The sequence below is a fragment of the Pteropus vampyrus genome, unplaced genomic scaffold, assembly GCF_000151845.1.
Source record: "Pteropus vampyrus isolate Shadow unplaced genomic scaffold, Pvam_2.0 Scaffold86, whole genome shotgun sequence".
Classification (NCBI taxonomy): Eukaryota; Metazoa; Chordata; class Mammalia; order Chiroptera; family Pteropodidae; genus Pteropus; species Pteropus vampyrus.
The window spans coordinates 3,519,812-3,542,788 of record NW_011888867.1 but is presented as its reverse complement, the minus strand read 5'-3'; the positions used below and the strand labels follow the sequence as shown (position 1 = coordinate 3,542,788).

The window sequence follows — 22,977 nt, the reverse complement described above, 5'->3', positions numbered from 1 at the left end:
GTAACAGGTGCGTATGTGTAGGTGTGAGTCACCGGTTCTTGGTTTGCGTGTTAGACTCAGCATGTGCCTTGCAGGGTAGCTTTTCTGTTGCCTTTCGTTTTTCGATATGAGCACTGACATGCTGGATTCTCTTAGACCAGCTAGCGTCGAAGCTCTTGAGCTCGGTGTTTCGGCGTGAACCGTGTGGCCCGCACCGAAGGCTGCAGGGTCTCTTGACCCTCCCCGCTGCCCGCCTAACGCACTTGCCCAGCTCGAGCACCACCTGGGCCGTGGTCTTCTTCCAGGGTTAAGTCGGGCTTCGATTTTTATTTGATCTTTAGGGCCCCAACAGATGTACCTTACTGAATTTGGGCAATTTTAGTATGTGAGAAATCTCAGTTTAGAAGGTATATAAGTGAGGGGATTGTTTACAAAAAGAATATTTTTCTTTAAAATAGATTTATTTTGGTTTTTGTTAACTAGCGAACTCTTCTAGTGCATCTGTCTGAACATATTTGTGTCTTTATTGTAATATTTGTCTTAGTCCCTTCATCCTATTCAATGGCTTGGAAGCAGCTAGCACAGGCATTTTAAATGGATTTAGTTTTGAAAGATCAATCCATACATGATTTTTTGATGAAAACAGTATATAAAGCAAAATAAATTTGCCATGTACAAATGAGGAGGAAACTGTAGGTACTAATTTTAAAAATCTTTGTATCAGATGGGTCTCCATTTTTTGTAAATCGAATAACTGCATAGATGATATAGTATCTTGTGCTGCTGACCAACATTCAGATCTAAATCTGCTTCCTGGGATTTTAAAGCGGGTCACCCTTTGGAGAAGGGGTGACTTCCTGAGTTCTAAGTATCTGTTCATCCTCCTAGGAGACCTAGATTAACTCTATAAAGGGAGAAACTGCACTCCAGGCTTTTTTGCCTGTGCAGTGCTCTGCTGGCTCAGCCGTGCCTGGCCAGGTCCAGAGAATTTGCTCAGGATAAAAGTGAAGGAGAATGTCGACAGACATCCTGGAGAACAAACCTTATTTAATGTTCCCCCGGTGGAAACGTGTCGCCTAGTTTGCGACATCCTGGTGCTTTCCAGCTCCCTATCTTCGACTTGGCTAACGATGCTGTCCTTTCCAGGCACGGAGTTTGTGGTTGTGGAAGATGTGTCCTGCTTTGATACCAACGCCATTATTCTCAAAGGCACCACAGTGCTCACCTATAAGCCCCGATTTGTCGATCGCCCCTTCTCAGGGAGTTTGTTTGGCATCGAGGTAAGAAATCTGTGTATCAATCAGAATACTACATGTTTGGCTCCAGAGAGGAGCAGCTTACCTCTTGAACTTTCATTAGGGGAAATAATGAGTGGAACTGGAGGACCCCAACTCTCTTCTCGTTATTTCTTTACAAATCTACCAGGTTATTTTGATATGTGAATTGAGTCCTCCAGTGTCAGGGCGTGTGTGTGTGCGTGTGTGTGCGTGTGTGTGTAGTGGGACTTCGCCTCTTTCTCTTACACCTCCCTTCCTCAAATTCAAGGCAACCCTCCTAGTCCCAGTACCCTGCCAGGCCCCTTGTGTCCTCTAGTTCTGCAGGGCTCGTCCTCGTCCTCGGCACGTGTGCCAAGGTGGGGGAGGGGGCCACGTTTCCCCCTGCGTCCCCCTCCCCACATTGATGGCTTGTCCCTGTGAAGACCAAAGGCTTTGTCGCCATGGACACTTGTTTATGGAGGGTGTGAAGGATTTTGTGTATCTTCCTTTAGGAACATCTGATCTATAAAAGGGCAACTCTAGGGAGTCATGCGCAACCTGAAAGAGTGAATCTTTAAAAGCGGTGCTCTGGGCCCTGATTTAATCTCTCGAAGGAGATAATTTCTGCAGAGAGGGCTGTGCAGCCTGACAATTACCTGGCACAATACTGAACACAGACTGCTTTGCCTCTGTGAGCCAGGGGTTGTGGAGAGAGATGGGAAGTGAGGCAGATTGTTATCTCTCTCAGATGTCCTTAATTCACTGATCTCAGCTAACATTCCTCCTGGTCTCATAGTAGACTATTTGGTCAGCGTTATTCATCATTTCCTTTTCCTTTACGACTGAACTTTTCATGCCCTGTTCATTCCAGTGCTATTGTTCAGAGGTTGAGTGAGCAAAACTTATTGTCACTGTCAGCCGCATGTGGTACTCTTTTTTTCCTGGTCCAAATATAGCTGATTAAAACCTGTAGCGACTTCACTTCTTGACCATTTGTTTCTCTCACGTGAAGAAACCTTGGTTTGAGAAGAAGGATTTACATGCTGGTGTGATGTGAGTTGATCGTGAAATGGCAATTCATCTGCTTCCCGAGCCACCACAATACCAGCTTTGAATGGAAACCTTGGTGATTGATTAATGAACTGTTAGGTACAATTGCGTTTTGTGTAGCAGAAGCCCCTGAAGAAAAAAGGAAAACGAAACTTTCCGGCTTCAGAGTCTTAGGAAAACTACATGGCAGAGGTTCCCGGAATGCCTTTCTGTCTCGTTCTGTAGGCTGCACAACCTTCTCGTGCGTCGCTGGGGAGGACTGAGAAAGAGCAAAATCAGTTAATTGTCAGTGTAGCAAAGGACCTTGGTGTCACGTGTTTTTCAATAGCACCAGAAAATGTCCAAAAGCGGGAGGAGCAAGGGGGACCAAAATGAATGCTTGCTTCTTTCCTCCGTCCTCTTCTTAACTGTGCACAATAAGTTGGTCCTGGAAGGGGCGCCCTCCCTAACCTCCTCTCTCTCCTCATAAATAAAATATATTTATTTTAAAACTTTTTGTTATAGAACATTTCAAACATGGACAGAGGAAACACACAAAAGAAAAATACAATGAACCCCTCTGTACCCATTACCCAGCTTCGGTAATTAATGCATTTCTTTTTAATTATGAAAGTAACAACTACATTACATAAAATCGGGGAAGGAGAGAAGAAAATCACCTTTGTTTCCTGTTGACATTTTGATCTGTCATTATATTTGATAACATTTGATCTGTCATTTTTCATTATGGCATGATATTATTTTGATTGGGCTGCTTTTTTACATAATCTATGTTGTTGCTATCTTCCCACATTCCACATGGCTACAGAATATTCCATTGAGTAGATATACATGTCGATATAAACTTGGCTTTCCTTAGTTCTCTTTATTAACTTTTAAATAATGATTCAGTGAATTTTTCTATATTTTGCATTATTTTCTTAGGCCTGTCCCTAGAAAGTAGGATTGTTAGATCAAAGGGTGTGAGATTTTTAAGCCTTTTGTTATATTGCCGAACTGCTTTTCATACGGTGCACGCCCTTGGCAGTGGGTCAGAGTACCAGCCTCACTCTTCACAATATTTGTTTCAGCAGCTGTTATGGGTCTTGTGATAACATGGCGCTGATGGCTTCTGAGATAGTCTCTTTTTCTGCCAATGGTTAGACTCCTTCTAAATCAGATGTTAATTCTTGCCATATTCCATTTCATTCTCTAGGTATTTTCATGCCGACTAGGGAATGAGCATGATACGGCTCTTTCAATTGTCGATCCAGTACAAATTCAAGTGGAGCTGGTGGGGAATTCTTCTTATCAGAATAGTTCAGGATTGATGGATGCATTCAACAGTGAAGATTTCCCACCCGTCCTGGAGGTAATAATAGATCTGTATAACACACCGACATATTCTCAAACACCTTCCTGTGCTTGTACTACTTACCCTGCTGGGCCCAACAACATTTTAGTTTTTTCAGCAAAAACAAAATAAAAATGACACCATCTCCATCCTAAGATCTTGCAGTCTCACGGAGGATAAAAAGACCTTTTAATTGTCTGGTACAATCTTGTAGTTCTACAGAAGTTCACAGAAAGAACTCGGCGTAGGTAGGAACATTGATTATGAGTGGAACTCACGGTCAGGTGAGTCCGAAGGGAGCAGGGCAGGATAAATAGGCAGAGAGGGAGAGCAGTGGTGTTAGGATGCAGAGAAGTCGGGGCCGGAAATGGCGCAGCGACGAACGCGAGACGGAGGAAGCCTCGCTAGAGCGAGCAGGCTCGCAGGGGAGGGGGGAGGATGTAAGGTGAAGCAAGGGAGGGTGAGGCCTGGCGAGGAAGGCTTAAGGATGTGGTGTTTTATTTCTTTGGGAGAGGAGGAGTGATTAATCAGTCCATTTGAACCAAAAGAGATCGAAAAGGAGAGGAAAGCCATTTTGGTGGTTAGCCTTTTAAGAAAAATAATAAGAAAGTAAATAAAGCACCAACCCAGACGTTCGAACAGTCATCCCAGTTTTAAAGCGGTCTGCTGTTGGTGTCTGTATGGCTTTTCCCAGAGGTGGCTATATTGCTAATCTCTGAGGAAGACTGGATTTTAGGAAATATTAGTGTGGAACTCGACTCATTTAAGGTGATGTTTGAATGAAAAAGAGATCATTTTGTTGGTCAGTTTGCTTCAGAGATTTAAAAAATTAAATAGATCAAAGCAAAATGGATTAATCAAACTTTGCTAATAGGTAATCCTGTCTCCCCTCAAGTCATTCTTTGACTCCCTGCTTTAATGATTTATTACACTTGTATGGAAGTCATCCTTATCCTACTGAAATATTTTACTAACTTCCCTAGCTTAGTATTTTTTATTTGGTGCAGTTTTGTGAACATTTGACCTCATAGCTGAGATGTCTTCCCTCATGGCTATCAGTGCTTAATTCCGAGATCTTTCTTCCTAGTCTTCAAAACGAGACATTTCGTGTAGTGTCTGTTGGACTTCTCAAACTGGAATTAGGAATTACACCTTTAAGAGGTGTGGACGTAAAACCAAATGCAACTTTAAAGACTGCCACCTTTTAAATTTCGATAGATTCATTTACAAGCCCTGGATATCAGACTCTCCTACAACGACGTTCAGCTGTTTCTTGCCATCGCAAAATCCATCCCAGAGCAAGCTAATGCTGCAGCACCGGACGCAGTGGGCTCGGAGACCAGTTCTGTTAGCAGTCACCTTCCCGGTGCGTCTCGAGATGGAGAGGAAATCAGAGAAGGAACAAGACATACCTTAGATCCTGTCTTAGGTAGGCGTTTAACTGTAACTCCCCCTCCCTCGCCCCACCAGTCTTCCTAATAACTTTTTTTTTTTTTAACATTAATTATAACTGTAAGTCATAAGTATGCCTCTCTCATTTTTTTTTAATTTAAAAAGAAACAACTCCCCAAACCACTGCTGTAGCCTTTACTATATATCCTTTTACAATTTCAGAGTTAAATGGACAATGCTAAGGTTTAGTTTTAAACTTTGAGTTTTCCTCCAAAGTTATGTGGATAATACTGTTTTAATTTTAAGCTTTTTAAGAACATAGTCAATATATGAAAAAGACTGCTAAAATTTTTAGAGTGTACTTGATAAAAATCTTCAATTAGGAGCCCATTTTGCCTAGAGAAATGAAATGTTTCGGTCACCAGTGTCTGAATTTTTTTCTCTTCAATTAGTCTATGGATTAACTTACATAGTTATTTTTAAAAATCATATACGATATTTTTTTCCAGAGTTACAGCTAGCTAGACTGCAGGAGCTGGGCTTTAGCATGGATGACTGTCGCAAAGCTCTTTTGGTGTGTCAAGGTAATTTGCATAAGTGTTCCATTATCTCTTCTGTATCCTGATAATATACTTCTTTTCAATTGCCTCCCTTGTTCCTCCCACAAGGTGACTTAGAGAGCTGGAGCGTATTTTGAAGACCCTCCCTCCATGGTCTTTAATAACGAGCAGCAGTGTTTCCTAGTGCATCAGAATCTGGGCCCTGGAGCTGACGGCCTGGCTTCACATCCTTCCTCTGCCACTTACTGGCTACTTATTATGACTTGGGCAGTTTACTTAATCTTAATCCCTCTGTGCTTCTTTATCTATAAGATGGGGGTAAGAGGACTTCCTTCTTCCTTTGGAGGTTTGATATAAGTAAATCAGTATATGCAAAGCTCTTAAGAAGAGCTGGCACACATCAAGTGCTTTGTGGATGGTAGCCACTGTTACCCTGGTCATGGTAATGGTGGTGATACTGAGCGTCATGGCCGTTGATTGAGTTCCTCTGCGCCGAAGCCTGTGTTTTCTTGTGGAATCCCCATAGCCCTTGGAGGGCTTCAGATGAGGAAACTGGATCAGATAGGTTAAGTGAACTTGTGAAGGTCATCTATTAGTGAGGGGCTAAAATGGGTTTAAAATCAGGTTTGCCTGTGTTCTTTCTGCTGTGTCACACTGCCTCCGACCTCCTTTTGTCTTCCCCGTTCTCTTAGAAGAGAGATACAGCAAAGCCGTGTTTTATTCAGTCTTTATACTTGAGTGTACGTTCTCTCTGTGCTATATGTGAATGTATATACACACACACACACACACATATATATGTAATATTTTGTATATTGATAGATTATAGTACAAATACAGTTTTATAGCCCTTTTGAAATACACTTGTATTGAATGATTACAATTTAATTATGATATACTCAGTATCGACAGCATCTTCCCATGTCATTAAAATTATTTGTAAACATTGATTTTTTTGCATTGACCCAAGGATATATTGTAATTTACTTAAATATTTTTTAGTTGCTTTGCGTTCTTTCACTATTATACAGAATTCTGTAATATACATTTGTTGGTATGAACTTTTTTGTCTACATCTCTTAAGTATTTCCTTGGTAGAAAGAACTACTATTGTAAATACTGGATCAAAGGATATAGATTTATTTTTTTGTCTCTTTACTCGAATTGACAAATCTTTTAAAAAGATTATACCAGGTTCCTCTCTGACCAGTTATGTGTGAAAATGCTGGTCTCACCACATAGTTGTTTGCATTAACTATCGTCTTTTTTCCTCCTGGAAAAAATGAAGGTAGACCTAATTATCTTGTGTTCTGTTTCTACCTACTCATTATTACTTTTTATTTAATTAACTTTATACCTCTTAATGTTCGCATTTCTTATTTTTTAACTCTTTTTTCACAATTCAAGCCTTTTGGATTTTTGTTCATATTTCTTTAGTAGCTGAGGTTTAGTTTCATCCATAATAAAGATAACAATAGCAAGTAATGTTTATAGAGCCTTTGTTATATGCCAGGCTCTGCTCTGAGACTTTACGTGGACCCAGTCGTTTTCTTCTCATGTCAGTCCTATAAGTGGGTGCTGTTGGGCACAGAGACATCAGGTAACTTGCCCAAGATCCAACATCTGGTTAAGTGCCAGGGTCAGAAGCCAGACCATCTTGCTCCAGAGCCCACGCCCTTAACCACCTGTCACTGTTCCTCCGGTCATTTATCAGTATGGGGGTAGCATTGCTCTTCTTTTCTCTCTTCTCTTTTTTTTTCTTAGCTTTAGCAGTTTGGTTGTGTTCAGGGAGCTGTTATGGAACAGTTGCATGTTACATACTTGCAGTTCTCCTTGCTGACTGTTCCTAAGGAACTGTGTGTGGTTGAGGAGATGAACTATGCACAAAATAAGGCATTTGAGAACAGTTACAAAGCTGCACATCAGTATATGCAAAACTACGTAGAGAAGATTTAGCTTAAATACCGAGTGGCACCCATTTGGATCCTCTCCTTTCCTGTTCTGTCCTCTCCTTCAACAGATGTCACAGTAGAGGATGGGTGGCTTTCTGGAGGCGTTTTGAACCAGAACGTGAAAGGAGCAGTAAACTTGAGTGGAAGGCCTGCAACAGAGACGGCCTTGTTCTACTTGCTTAAAAGCAGAATTCCTATTACTATGCCCTTTTTTTCTTTTTTTACGTCTAAGAATACATCTGGGGTCAAGGTTCTCTTGGGCTGTCCAGTAGGGCCCCCCCCCATACCCTTTATTTCTCTCTTTTCTCTATGAGTTGCTCGGGTAGCTGTGGGAACTGGTTGAACTGATCACCTTTTAACTTCTTTGAAGGCCAATTGAAAAAGGCGGCAAGTTGGTTGTTTAAAAACGCTGAACCTCTGAAGTCTCTTTCTCTGGCCTCTCGCGGCCGAGAGGGCCAGGGGACTCTGCCAGCACAGCTCATCTCAGGCGTGGAGGTCAAAGCCGAGAGCGTGTGCATCTGCTTCATCGATGACTGCATGGATTGCGACGTCCCTCTCGCCGAGCTCACCTTTTCCCGTGAGTGTTTCCCTGATTTTCGGGTTCATCTTGAAGATTTTCAGTGATGCTTGAATTATTTGGGGCCTTTCTAAATGTTATTCGTGCTCTCCTTTACATAGCACAGCTAAAATTTAGATCATGGTTTAACATATTTTTCATTATTTGTATTTAAAAAAAACTCATATATTTATTTGCCATATGTGGCCTTCAGACCATACATATATATAGGGAATAATTGAAACTGTCATTGATGAAATTTCTGTTGTTGTTTACAGCTCTAGCTAAATAATTCCTGATCCTCCATGTCGTCTATCTTTTCCTGTATGTCAAGTTTATAGTGGTTGTGGTGTTATTAAAGGCATTTAGAAGATAAGCTCAGGAAAGAATGCTTCTACCCTATATATCTTTTGAAAATAAAAAACACTGTCTTAGAAAGTTCACCTGAGTCCCCTCCATAGGGCCCAGGAGGAGGTGCAGCACTGTCCCTCCAGGCACTGGGGTGGCCGGGCCTTACCTAAGTCGCACAGTTGGAGGAGATGGTCGATGAGGCTTCTGAGAGTAGAGGAACATCTCGCTGTCTTTACTTTTAACCTTCCATCGTTTTGGTCTCGCTGCCTCTCCTCTCAAGGAAGATTTGTTTCTGAGTATTTAATTTGGCCTTTTTCACATTGCAGAGGTTTTCCTCCTCCCTGTGCTTCTGTGCACCAAGGGCCACGGGATTAAAACTGACAACTGGGGTTTGGACTGTTGCCAAGAGTATCTTTTCTGCAGAGTGTTATTTATTTTTCTACGGCAATCTTAAAATTTCGAGCAAATATTTATGATGACATGACGGCCCCTGTCACTGTTACCTCTAAGATACTCTTTTAGATACTCAGGTAGAAATCAATATTTGTGTTCCCACAGGCTTTGGATAAACCTGGGTGCCAGGGCTCGGACTGGGGGTAGCCAGGGGGAGGCGTTTGCCTCAGTCACAGCATTTAAAGGGGTGCCAAAAAAACTCAGTAATACAAACAATATTTTAATGGAATGTTTTTTAAAAATCAGAATGTATACCAAAAAAAAAAAATCTCTGATGAACCAAATATCACATTTTTGTGTGCTTTCTTATGAGATCGTCAGTATTGGCTGTAACTAACATCTCTTCAATGGGATTTGTCTGCAGAAAACAAAGTTCTGGTGTTCCCGCCCCAGCACTGCAGTAAGATTCGTTTTCATTGCAGGTCTGAATTTTCTTCAGCATGTGAGAACTAGCCCCGAAGGCTATGCCCACTTCACGCTCTCTGGAGATTATTATAACCGTGCTCTGTCAGGTCAGTTTAAGCATATATTATGATAGGATTTAAAAAATAACACAAATATTTGCCTGGGCCTATTTCTCTATAAATTTTACATGAAGGAAAGGAGGTGGGGCAGGACAGGGAAAGGTTAAAAGCGAGTGACTGCATAAACACAAAAGACGAAGATTTTTCATTTTTCTAAAAACAGATCTGATATGTTGTAACTTATTATTTAAAAAGTTTTGATAGTTAATTCTTTTTGATCTGGAAGTTTGGCTCATTCTAGAACATGAAATTGCTCAATAGTGAAGGGTCATTTGGCTGGCCCTAATAGTAGCTAAGTTTCAGGAGAGATTTATGCCCATAATCATTTTAAATTTTGAGCTTCTTCCCTCCCCGCTGGCCTCGTTTGTCTCGTTAGAAGAATCCTGAGTCCGTGGTGGTGTTTAACCTGCCGTACGTACTCCCTGAAGTGAAACAGTTGCGCAGAGCCGGCTGTCCTGTGGAAACACGAAACCCGCACACACAGCAAGGCATTTTCAGGTCTCTTTTCTTGCGTGGAAAGACCGAGGTGTGGGCCTGTGGGGTCGACACTGCGGCCCCGTCCGGCACCAGGGCCGAGCAGCTTGAGCTGTGCCTTTGTCACCTTCGGAGGTTTTAGTAGCTGTGGACGAAGCGAACAGCTGTGCTGTGTGGTCTGAGGCTGAGGCCTGAGCCGCCTGCGCCTTTTGATTTCGGTGGGAGATTTGTTGTCCTGCTGCCGATTGCTTTAGAGGACATGTCGCATTTCATATTACATTAGTTAACGTTTTCCCGTTCTGTTCTGGATTCACCCAGAGATAACAGTCTTATATCCCAATTGTTCAAGATGTTTAACTTTAGAATAATGGCCCGGGTCTTGCTAATTGAGAGAAACTCTTGCAGGGCGTATGGTAGCTGCTTTTCTGAGAACCATTTATTTTCTCAGAGCAGATATTGCTTACTTTTAAAGTTGTACGAACAAATTCAGGTCACTAAGTGCTAATGTCCTGACTTCATGCTGCATATTGGGTTGGATTTGTATTGGTAAGTTACCTGATCTATGGCCGAATGAGTATATTTAGAAAACTTAAAAGTTAACTGGAAAAGTGTCACAGTGAGGTACCATTTTTCTTACCCAACAGACTGGCAAAAATTAAGTGTGACACTACTAAGTGTTGGTGAAGATATGAGCCACAGAACTCTTATTCCTGCTATTAGAATTGTAAGCTGGCACAACCCCTTCGGAGAGTAATTTTTAACATGGCCTAGTGAAGTGGAGTGGAAGGTTCTCAACCACCCAGGACTGTGTTGCTTCCACGTCTACACTCAGGAGAATCTCTTGTCTCTGCATCCTAGGAGATGAGCACAAATCGGCTTATAGTGGCATTCTTCCTAATAGCAGTAGAACTGGAATCCAGTGACTGTCTCAGCAGTAGCATGGGTAGATCATGATACATTTGTAAGTGGATTATAATTCAGTGGTCATCAATATGACTGAATCACAAAGATATGTTGTTGAGCAAAACGGAATCTTGCAAAAGAATATATGCGCTACTGCCATGCTGCCCTGAACATGACCGATCCCATCTGATCTCGGAAGCTAAGCAAGGTCGGGCCTGGTTAGTACTTGGATGGGAGACCGCCTAGGAAGACCAGGTGCTGTAGGCATTAAAAAAAAATAAAAAAAGAATACATGCAGTTGGATTCTGTTAAGTAAAGATCCCCAACAGGACAAACCAATCAATACGTTCTTAAGAAATGCATACACCTGTGGTAAAGCTGTAAAGAAGAGCAAGGAAAGATTAAAAGTCCAGGCTAATGGTCACCGGGAGTTGGGTGGAAGAGGGTTGGTGGGAAGAGGGGAATGGGATGGGGGAAGGGCACTGGGCTTCAATGGCATGTGTAAATTTCTAGTTCTTAAGCTGATAGTGGGTACATGAGTGTTTGGAGTAACTTTATTCTTTAAACTATACACATATGTTTATATGCCTTTGTGCATATGACATTAAATCAAAAAATTTTAAAGACTTAATTTCCAAGTGTACCTATTTATTTAACCAGTGGATTCTTGACATAAGCAGGAGAATCTGTCTGCTCTCTAATAGAAGAGGGTATTCTTTCTGCCCTTCTTCCTGTCACCTCTGCAAGACCAGGCTGGGAGGTTCACACGTGCTTTTCTACCCATGTCCTCTAGACAGCACAGGCACCTGCAGAGTGACCCATAGCTAAAGACGGTGCTTTCAATGTGAAATCAAACTGGAAATAGAAAGCTGTTACGCTAGCGTTTGTCCTTGCTGAACGTTTGTGAACAGTGTTCCCCTATAAACTCTTGCTATCTGCTGAACAGATGTCTTATTTCCTGTGTTCTTTTAGGCTGGGAGCCATTTATCGAGCCATGGCCATGCTCTGTATCCTGGCAACAACAGGCAGCTAGTCGTCTCCATCCTCCTCGACTGAAGCTGGAAGCCAAGGCCAAAACCCGTTTGGATATCAATGTCACTTCAGTACTAATTGGTGAGTGGAAAGCTGTCTTTGGAAGATTGCTATGTTACTGTACGTAAGTTCCTTGTCTGGAAGACTGTTGATCTTGGTGTAGCAGATACTTGGAGCCATACAAGACATCACTTATGCATCGTGGCCACTTTCCTGAACAACCCTGACCTAGCCTCATGATTCTTCCCAACCTATTGCTCCAGAGTCAGCGTTCCATGTTAACGCTGTCGATGATGGAACAAGAGCTTGGACCACTTCGGAAACATAAATATCCACGACGAACTTCTTCTCCGTCATGCTTGGTCACTGGGGTTTATTATCTGTCCAAGAAGTGGGTTTAGATTCACTTCTCTCAGGCTATTCGCAGACTGATTTCTCTTCTTAAAAGAGTAAAACCAGGCTGGAGAATTGTCAGCTGGATTTCAGCCTCTTTGATTTGGCGGGTTTTTTAAACAGTCTCCTAAGTGGTCTGTCTCCAAACTCTGTTTGTTAGCATGGGATTTCACGCTCTTCACCGTTTTTGTAGACTTCTTTGCCATGTCCCTACCCCAATATGATGTGCCAAAAGTCACATCATAAAGTATTCAGTGTTCCCTGAATGTGCCTTACCTATACTTTCACGTCTTAGAATCTTTGCATATGCTGTTCTCTGCTTGGAATGTCCCCGTGTCCCTAGTCCCCCTGGGCAACTGTAATCTGTACTCATTCTTCAAGGCCCAGGAAGGTCCCCTCTCACCCCAAAGATTCCCGTGGACTTGGGTGTGTGCTTCCTCACTTCTGCCTAAGCAGAACATGTCTTCCCCTGTCCTGTGCTCCCATGGAACTTCATTTATATCTTTGTTTCAGCCCCTTTCACACTGTAGTTTTGTGTAAAAGTCGTTTTGTTAACGTTAGTTTCTTCCAGCGGAGTCCGAGGTTCTTGGGGGTACAGATGTTCTCAGAGTCTAGCATCTCGTTAGAATGTAGTGAGGCGTTACAGAAAAGCTTGTTTCGCTGAATTGAAACGATCTGACTCAGACCCTCAAGCTTTTCTACTTCTATTCTCGATGTCTGGGGAATGTTTTCTAGACCAGTATGTGAGCACCAAGGAATCGTGGATGGCGGATTACTGTAAGCAAGACAAGGAGATTGATTCCTCCGCTTCAGAAGACTGGATGGGCTCTTCAGTGGATCCTCCATGCTTTGGACAAAGTAAGATTTTTCTCTACAAATGTACGACTAAATCGCTGTTGACCTACACAGCCATGTTTCATGGAGAAATCCAAATAGAACCATCATGTTCTATGGGAAAACCAATAGGAAATTCTGACTATCTGCTGTAGTTCTATTTTAGTCTATGCAAGAGACATTTTTCTGGCACAAGATACTGAACTTTTAATATGAGCTAATTTTACCTTCGTGGGGGGAAAAGATCTGTAATATATACAATTCCTAAATTCTGGTAACAGTGCACCCGAGCATACACATAGATCAGCCATTGGTCAGTTTGTGTTTTACTCGGCAAAGCATTCCCACTGATTGAACTTTTTGACTGGATTTTTAAAAACATCTTTTCAGTCTTCTAGAGTTTGGACGTATTCTTGAAGAGAGGGAGGGCAGGATCCCATGTGGAAAAAAGCATTAAAAGGGGGACCCCGTACTATTCTTAGAATATAAAAGGGTTGAATACCCAGCCACTTGAAGGAAGAGGAGTCAGTTTGTTCTCTGTTAACGATGTTTTCTTTCCTTATTTAATGCTTCGCCATGGAGCTCTGATTTCCACAGAGCTGGGGAGAGTACGATGGCCAACTGTGATGGCCAACTGTGTGGCCCTCAGTTGTTCCACAAGCCATTGTCATTCAAATTCAACCCAGCCCCAGCTTTTTCAGTGTGGTTCCTTTGGGGAGTCTTGGCTGGACTTCACATAGCTCATGAATACTTAAATATTCCATCTGGTCTGCAAACGTGTCACGGGAAGATGGATTTTCGTAGTGTATGAAGTATTTGAACTGGTTCGTCTTTCCTCACAGTTTATAAATGGACTTTCTAGCTGCCTTGTACTTCTAGAAGGAGGGACAAGGAAATGTCAGCTATGCTTGCTCTCTCTAGTTCCAGGCTGTTGCTTCTTGAGTCTCAAGGTCATTGCCTAGGAGTCAGAGCTTTACAGATATCATCAGCTTCAATTTTGGCTCCTCCCCTAACCTTCTCAATTTGTGTCGAGAGAATGTAACATAGACGTCTACTCAGAGGACTAAATTAATCCTTGCGATGTGTCATGTGTTGTAGCGTTTCTAAAAACATTACCCATACAGAGGGGTCTTGAATCCGGGTCAGTACCAGCACCAGGAGGCCTGATTTTCAGGATTCTGGTGAAGGAGTTTCTTTTGTCCCTTTCTTCTCCTGTACTTACAAAAATTTTTTTTTTCTCTTCGTTCTCTAGGATTAGTAAGCTGCCTTATCTATGTTAAATGTCTCTGCTAAATTAAAGCTGGATTTTTATTTACTTATGGATTTTTACGGTTAGGCTTATAAAGGTGTAATCTGTCTTTTTTAATTAGACAGAAGTGAATACACCTAAATTTGCAAACCTCTTTTCTTACTGGAAGTTCCTGGGTGGTAATAAAGCAAATGGGATTGTATCCTTTTAATAGATCTACTAAAGTAATCGTGGAACATTTGTTTTGAAAGTCAGTCAGTTTGAACCTTGATGAACTGACCACAGACTTTCAAGTCTTACTCACAAATAGATTTAGTCACATTCTCTCCAGATTTGTGTGTTTTATTCAGGCCAGCTTCAGTGTGGGCCCTTGGAACAGAGAGTCTTAATATGAAATTCAGCCTAAGGGAGCTGCTGATTTCTCACGATTTCTTCAGCAGGGGAAAGAAAATAATGGCCTCATTTTTGACATAGCTATTGGTTTGTTCAGTAAGAGCTGGGATTCTACAGGTAAACCTCGATAGCATGGCACCTTATTGAACTTGCTAGTTTTGTATTCCAAAAATATTTTACGGAAATATCAAATATAAATCCTCTAAAAATGTCCATGTTTAATTTGTAATGTCAATAATGCTATGAGATAACTACTTAGTAGGGACTGTTGAAACTTGGAACACAGACTGGCTTTTCCCCTTGAGTTTCTGAGACCCCCGAGGGATTAGCCTTCCACTGCCACTGCCACTTTCCAGGTGGAATGGAGCATCTCCCACTGACATCTGTACCAATTGCTATTGGTGACTGTTCTGTGCCATTTGAGAACATACCTGCTTTCAGTTAAAAGTCTTCATAAAGGCTTATCATCCTGTTCAAAAGAATGTTGACTACATTTTCTTTCCCCAATTGAGAAAAACAGGAGCATGCTTCCTTGACACAGCTGCCACAATCAAAGCTGGCGTAAAACTGTCCTGCTCACTTTTTAAGTACCTTCTTAGCTTTTAGTGTCACGGGAGGGGATGGGCCTGTACCTGCATGGTGCTTGCTGTTTTCTGTGATGTATTCTTTTTGTGCTTATGCTTTAGAGGTGAGTCGTCTTAGTTACTGTATTTATTCTTTCTCTCTAACTTTGTCTCTTCTGTCTACCAGGCCTCCCCCTTGTCTACCTTAGAACTAGGAGTACAGCGAGTCTGACTAACCTAGAGCACCAGATCTATGCTAGAGGTACAGTACAGCCAAGCAGGGCTTGCTTTATTTCCTGGTTTAAGAACTGCCTTGTCCGTCACTGTTCTGTGAGTGGGAGCGGAACGGGGTGGACTCAGTTCTGAGTACTTTGGTTCAGTGGCAGGAAAGAAAGAGATTTCTGACAAATGAAGAGAACGACACCTTTTATCAGAAGGAAGTGATGTGCCCATTCGTATGCCATCTCTTCCGTCTGCCATCACCTTCAGTGGGGATGGGGTCAGCTCCACAGCGTGAAACGGAGGTGTCCAGTGTCAGTTAGATGTGACTTCTCATAATGAAAAACAGGTAAATGAAAGAAAACCGTCTTCCACTAAGCAGTGTGGCCAGTTTCTGTTTCTAGCATGCCCAGTGGATGTTTATTCTCACAGTGACGCCAGGGGGCCTGTGAACTAGAACAACGGGGACAGGGCTCAGAAGGAATTTGCCAGTAAGTAATTGCTTAGACGCAAATGTTAATCTCGTTAGCTATGCACTGAGGTGGTGAGGACATAGAAAAGAAAATGTTCTTTATTTCTGTCTCTGACCCTCTAAGTTTCCTTGAGAATTTGACTGGTAAGTAGACATGATAGAAAACACCAGGTCCTGCCTGGGTCATGACATATTTTGAATGTGTGTTGCATAAACAAATGACCTTCAATATTGGGGGGAAAAAAGCCTCATTGAGCTTCCTCTACCAGGAGTTCAGAACGAGATGTTAATACATGGGGCAGTACTGTGGGATTTTTCCTGCAAGGCTTTACCGAGGTGGGTGAGTGGGGATGGCTCAGAGAGAAAGCCCATGATCGAACCTTCATTTATTCGTGGGTTTATACCCTAAGCTTCTCTATGTCTGTTATTTAATCTTTTAGGCTAAGCAGAACATTATACTAATTTAGCTGATGAGGACAGAGAGGCTCAGAGAGACTCTGCAATTTGCCTTCATTCACATGACCAGCTATAGCAGGCCTGTGGCTTTAATCTAGTTCTTAACGATTTACAAACCAGGTCCTTTCTGATAGACTGAGCTGCTTATACAGCATGAAAACCTACACTGTTTGTAATGGCCAAATTACTCTGTGAAACAAGGCCAGAGGGGTAGAAATTTTCCCAGCTGGAGCCATTTGAAGCCGAAGTTGGACATAGGAGTTTGGGGTTCTCTGAGCCCATGAAGAAATCAGGTCTGGTCGCTAGAGGCATATTTTCTAAGGCCACCAGGGAACACATTTTTCTTTGACGGACTTGGGGATTTTCTTCTCTGGTGCTGTGCCAAAGGCAAGTCCTCAGTCGATTTGGACCCTAGTGCAAGAGATGTCAGATTTGTCCCCTGGTGCTGGCTTTGGACTTGTGAGCACTCCGTGTATTTTTATTCTCAGAGAAGTAGGTTGCCGAAGTCTGTGCTGGTATGTGTAATCAAAACAAGAAGCTCGGGGACCTAAGCAGTGTGCCTTCCCAGGCTATTTAATTCCAAAGCAATATACTTGTGAATATCTTTATATGGGTTCCTAGCACTTTATTCTGTATTACAATGTGATCAAAGCCATTTGCCACCTGTTCTTTTTAAATCTAATTTGCAAATGGAAACTTTCAGTCTGGCTCACAGTGGGATATGAAAGCACATCTGGCTTCTTTTCCTCCGGGGTCCTTTATCTGCTGTAATAAAGCAGTCTTCTCACTGCTCTGGGAGAGGGAGGTGCCTGTCAAGGTGCCACAATAAGTGCTGTTTACCTTGCAGACAGCTCTTAAATTTTTTACTCCCCCTCTGCTCTTGTCAGCAGCCTCACAGCTACTCCTTAATTTTCTACTTGATGGACTTTTTTTTTTTTTTTTTTGAAAGCAAATCTTGGGAACTAAGTGAGTCTGTTGGGATAAGAATGGGTATGTTCTAGACGGAGGTGGTCTTGGAGTCTCTCAAGACTGACCGTGGAACTGTGGGAACACACTGTAGACTAGCCATTTATTTAGCACATTACCATTTCTCAGAGTCCCTGAGCCATTGTTGTTACAGAAATAGAACTTGCCTTAACCTGAAATGGCTTGTTTTGCAGTGCTTCTAGTGCTAGCTTCTGAAAACTTTGGAAGATAGAAAGGGAAAAAGGGAAAAACTTTTTGAAAGGCGGTGGTAATTACTGCCGACGCTGCTGCCCCACGCCTCATTCGAGAGGCGGTGGAGGCAGGCAGGGTCCGCTGCAGCTACCTTCCTTCTTGTTTCGCTGGCAGGAAACTTGTGGTCCTGGAAGATGAATTTTATTTTGCCACTGGGTTCTCAGTCAGCAGTCGCAGTCACCTCTGGATGTCATTTTCTCCGCAGCTGCAGAACATTTGGGCCCCAGTCTTTTCCAGGCCGTCTCTGTGCTGTAAAGCCGGACACTCTGAGATTGGGCTGTGCCCGCTCCGGTGGCCAGTGCACGTGCGTGCGGTGCGAGCACAGCGGCCAGGACGCACCTGCACTGATGCCACTGCCTTGTGGTTCCTGCTGTCACCTCCTCTGTGTGTGTATGGCCAGCAGAGGAGACGCAGGCCCTCAGCTGGAGGAGCCGATGCCCCGTGCCGTGCCCAACCGCACAGCTCGGGCCGTGGTGCGGGCCGCCGGGTCCGAGGCAGCCGGGCATCGGACGGGCTTTGGCCATTTCTGGCCACATGGTCTGTCACTTATTGGATTTTTTACAGTGTTCATATAGTTAGGTCAACTCTTTCTAGAATTTTGTCACTTCTAGCCTTGTATTGATCAGTGTCTCTTGCCACTTTCCTGGATTAGAAGCTATTTTGTGAAAAGAAATCATATTCGATGCCCCTTTTGTAGTCTCCATAGTACCTACCTTATTGCAGATGGTGGCGACGTCTGTGTCCAAAAATGAGCTAAAGATTTAATTTAGAAAGCTTTGGGATAGTATACTTCTCATCTTCCAGGGAGAAACAGAACTCAAACTATAAGCATGAGAGGTGAGGAAAGAATGTTTTTATTTCGTTATAATGTGCATAATAAGACCGAAGTGTAACTTTTACATAAAGGGAGGCTTTGCTGTGAAGTACAGGAGTTTTGGACAAAGTTTAATCAAAAACGCATGATATATCTTGTTACGAGTTGTGTTACCTATTTAGAATATATTTCTCGTGGGTGATGGGGTCCGTTTCCTTCTGGTTTCCAGCCGAGTTAGGTCCTGCTGCCTTATGCTGAGGTCAGGCCCCTGAGGGCTGTGGGAGAGCTGGGGGCTGGGAGCAGTCCCACATCACAGAGTTGTCAGGGAGGACCGTCATCCCGTAGCCAGCAGCAAAAACGTGGGCATGCCATCTGTCCTGTCGACACACCTGTGGCAGTCACTCTTCTCTTTCCTCCACCTTCACCCCTTTGCAAAAGAGACAGTTCTGGGCGCTGTGTGGGTTCGGGGAGGTTCTCCGCCACGCAGACAGACGTGGGCGCTAACAGCTGCCTTCTGCTTGTTCTGTTAGCAGAGGTGAAAACCCCCAAGCGCCGGCAGCCTTTCGTGCCTTTTGCTCTGAGGAATCTCACAGGCTGCACTGTGTGGTTCGCCACGCTGACCACCACACCCACCAGGTAAGGGACACTGGATCTGTCACCCTGAGCCATCTCTGCCACCAAAGACTCTGTGTACCAGCCCAGCAGAGCAAGGCGGGCCCCTTCTTGAGGCTCTTGGCTCATATTTGAATCAGTAACTTGTTGTCTTGCTGAGATTTATGTTGGAGCTTCTGGTTCTGAGATTTATGTGGAATCTGCAGTCAGAGAAATAGGTCCTGAGTCTGAAATATCCAAATTACGATCCTGATCCTGGCGTACATTACACTTAAAGTCAGAGTCAAGCAAAGTAAGGGTGTGAATGGGAAATGCGAACGAAAAGCGTTCCGTCGTTTCCCCAGTCCCCACCCCCCAGCCCTTGAAAGAAAGCCGGGTATGGTTATGAAACCACACGTTTTATGTTTTTCTTCCAAGACTGCTTTGAAAACACCTCGCATGTTTCCCGCTCCACTTCCCTCTACCCATAAGAGTTACGTTTAAACCTAAAACACACTTTATTCCAGATAGAATTGAGTAGAGTTTGCAGAACAAATGAGAATTCACCTAAGCCAAGGGAGCACATTCTCTAAACTTTCTGCCTGTTCAGACTTTGGCTCCACTTTCCAGATGCCTGCTGGTCGCTCCAGTTTAGGTGATGAAGACCATAAAATGAGTAACAGAGTCAGCTGATTCGAAACAACTTTTTTCCTGCCTCTAATAAGTATGCCAGTGCTTTACTGGTGACTTTAAAAACAAAACAAACAAAAAAACAGTTTAGGTCTGTTAAATTCTAGATAGTCACTTAAATACTACTTTTAAAGGTCATGACTCAGTTTACATAGCACCCTGTGCTTCAGACTCTACTGCGGGAGGCAAGTGACCATGTGGTGATAGCTTTTAGCTGTTTCTAAAGTTCAAATGAGCTGTGATTGATTACGAAGGTAGCTTTCATGGCGGACTCTTTAGATCATCCTGTGTAGCCAGGCTATGTGGCCTTGTTCTGGAAGGGTTTCTGCTCTCAGCACTGGGCTCTGTGTGGGAGGGAGTTGGAGAGAAGGAGGGACAGGCTGGTATTGTCTGACTTGGTTCCAGGGCTGCACTGTCTCACAGCGGGAGTCCAGGAGTGGTTCCAGAAGGCAATGGAAGCTTTTTTGATGATGCTCACAATGTTAGTGAGTGGCGGGAAGTGCTCACAGGTGAAGAGATTCCCTTTGAATTTGAAGCACGAGGAAAGCTAAGACACAGGTAAAATGTGGTTTATTCTTTTCCTTAGTATATATATGATTGTCTCTCATGTCTCTCATGTTTCCTTAGTATATATATGATTGTCTCTCACGTTCTGCCTTTTCACAAATAACGTTTTATTTTAAAAGATATTTTGAAAATCAGTGTTTCCTTTTAAGAAATATAATGACTGTCTTGCTATCTTGGAAATACTTTCCTCCCCACGAATTATCTCTTTATTTGACATGTGAGGTGACAATGTGTGTTTCACATAATTTGGTTGAAGCATAGACTGATCATGACGCTCAAGTTCATTGCCTCGAGCCTGGTTTTCAAGATGCAGTGGTGACGTGCTGTTCTTAAAAGGTTACCGAAGCATGTTGATTTCAATTTTGAGATGCACGTGTGCCACGTAGCACTTTAGCACGCAGGTGTTTTCAGGAAGCAGAGCCATAATGGTAAAGTATTCCGATTCTAAGGAGGGTAAGAGTCACTCACCTAGGGAGACACGGCCAGCCAGAGGTGGGGAACAATTGTGGAGGAAGGAATGGCTGGTTACTAAAAGGTCATAAAACGTCCGGCAAAGCGTTCTAATATTTGCAAGCATTTTAAGTGGAGCAGCTGTCCACCGAATAGCGACTAGGTTAAGATTTTAGCATTTGAGCCTCATGTCTGTTTCCAAGCTGAGCCAGAATTCAAGAGGTTGGCTTCAGCCTTCTGTAGTCATATGCTTTCATGCCGTTTGAAGCCTTTGTGTGCGAGCTTGCTCCTAAGTCAGACTCTTCTTCCCTTTCGCGTAGCTTTGTGCCAGCACACACTCTCCCCATTGGCAAGAGTTCTGAACTTGTGGGCCCCAGTGATTCTACAGGGAAAATGTAGTTTAAAAAAAAATCACTATTCTGGGTACATGCACGGCAAAGCCATGTTAGTTTCCAGGGATGGGGGGTGAGCATTTTCCTGTTCCATGGAGTTCCTGGGGAAGTTAATTATAGAACTATTGGCTTTACTTCTTCATAAGCGCTGCATCTGGTGTATCAGAAGGGGTTTGACCTCTTTGTCATTTCCGTCCCAGTTTCCATGTTTTCTAACCCATTTCAAGTCCCACTGTTCTGCTTGAATTCATCAAAATAAATGCGTTTCTGGCTTTTCCTTTTTGGCACACTGTACCCCACGCCCTGCCTCCCTCCCTCCTTCCCTCCTTCCTGTCAGCCTCAAATCCAGTTCCCCATTTCAGGCTTCTGGCTTGAATTAGGCAAAATCTAAAATAGAATTAAATGTGCAATTTCCTCCTGTTCCTTCTATTCTGCCCACCGCCTTCTCCGGTCCCAGCCAAGCCTCCAGTTCCAAGGGCTCCGTCCCTCATAACTCGTCTGCAGTCTCGTGGGTCTGAAGCCCAACGACCAGTGTGGTTCTCAGAGAACTAGCGCGTCCAATGAAGAACCAAGAGGAACGTCATGTCATGTGTTTCCAGGAGTGCGCTTTTATGATTCGATGGCTCATACGTCATTTTACTACCCTACCGAAATGGTTTTAGCTGACATCACTACATAGAGGGTGGGGCGGGGATTGGGGCGGGAAAGACCTGGGCTAGATCTGCATGGTTCATACAAAGGGAAGGCAAATGTCTCTCTGCTCAAGCTTTGCGTATCTAACAATTTTGTTTTAAGTATGAAACCCAGTTAATAGAGTCTCTTGGTTTCTCTTGTGTTAGATAATCACCAAAAGTCTTAGCCAACTGGATTTTTATGTCATTATATAATAAATCAGATTTGAGTCTTTGCTGCTGCTTTTCTTTCCTTTTTAAGATTGTGTTTAATGTCCTTTTCTGTGTTCTGCCTGACAGACACACCCACGACCTCCGGATCCATCAACTGCAAGTGAGAGTAAACGGCTGGGAGCAAGTGAGCCCTGTGTCTGTGGACAAAGTCGGCACCTTTTTCCGATACGCAGCACCAGATAAGAATTCATCTTCCTCCACGGTGTGTGACTGAGAGATGGCTGCAGATTGTGCCCTGGCCACACCCCCGTGAAGCTAGGCAGTCAGTTAAGCCTGGACTAGCCTTGCTCTAGTGAAGTTTTCTTATCCTTTATTTCACTAGCTCTAGGAAGAGGGCATAAGATTATTTCAGGTCAGCCATGGGCATTGGGAAGCAATGTGTAGATAATGCAGGCAATAGTTATTTTCAGTAGAAAAACAAGATCTAAAATTGACGTTAATGCCTATTACCTCACCTGTGCAGATCCATTTCATACTCGGCTGGTCCACCTGGCAGTTTACTGGTCTGCCGAATATGTATTGCCTTTACTTCACATGTTGTTATGCCTCTTCTATATACTGTCTTTAAATTTCTTATAATGCTGCTCCTTGATCCTTTCAGCTGTGTTTCTCCAAGGATCCAAGGATCTCTCCTTGTTCCTTCTAGCCTTTTTTCTTCTCTGGCATAAAGACAGGTGTCCACTGTTCTTTATTTTCTGATTGCACATCTTCTCATACACCCTTGCCCGAACTTTGCCCCGGCCTGCCATTCTTTGGGGCGGAGGACCAGCCTGGGGAATGATGCAGGTAGCATACCTGACCAGAATGTGCAGGTGGAGGCCGGTGTCCCGGCTGAGGTCGCTGCCAGGAGTGCTCTTGCCCAGTACTCAGCCACACTTCGTGGGATAACTACTTGGTTTTAGGTAGCCAGTGATGAGTAGCAAAGTACAGATTTGCAGAGACGTTGCAGCTTTCAT

At 43.3% G+C, this 22,977-nt stretch overlaps 1 protein-coding gene and 1 pseudogene across 1 annotated transcript in view; both read left to right on the top strand.

The window, feature by feature from the left end:
• Positions 1–22,977, top strand: part of VPS13D (vacuolar protein sorting 13 homolog D) — a 226,076-nt gene that overhangs the window by 68,748 nt on the left and 134,351 nt on the right. Inside the window, exons 33-44 of the mRNA XM_023532655.1 lie at positions 1,126–1,259; positions 3,481–3,636; positions 4,837–5,047; positions 5,520–5,594; positions 7,893–8,099; positions 9,305–9,394; positions 11,756–11,896; positions 12,944–13,066; positions 15,435–15,509; positions 18,957–19,062; positions 20,113–20,265; positions 22,088–22,223. Of these exons, the coding sequence (XP_023388423.1) occupies positions 1,126–1,259; positions 3,481–3,636; positions 4,837–5,047; positions 5,520–5,594; positions 7,893–8,099; positions 9,305–9,394; positions 11,756–11,896; positions 12,944–13,066; positions 15,435–15,509; positions 18,957–19,062; positions 20,113–20,265; positions 22,088–22,223 (1,607 nt within the window). The remainder of the gene's footprint in view (positions 1–1,125; positions 1,260–3,480; positions 3,637–4,836; positions 5,048–5,519; positions 5,595–7,892; positions 8,100–9,304; positions 9,395–11,755; positions 11,897–12,943; positions 13,067–15,434; positions 15,510–18,956; positions 19,063–20,112; positions 20,266–22,087; positions 22,224–22,977) is intronic.
• LOC111742120 lies at positions 10,932–11,050 on the top strand (annotated as a pseudogene).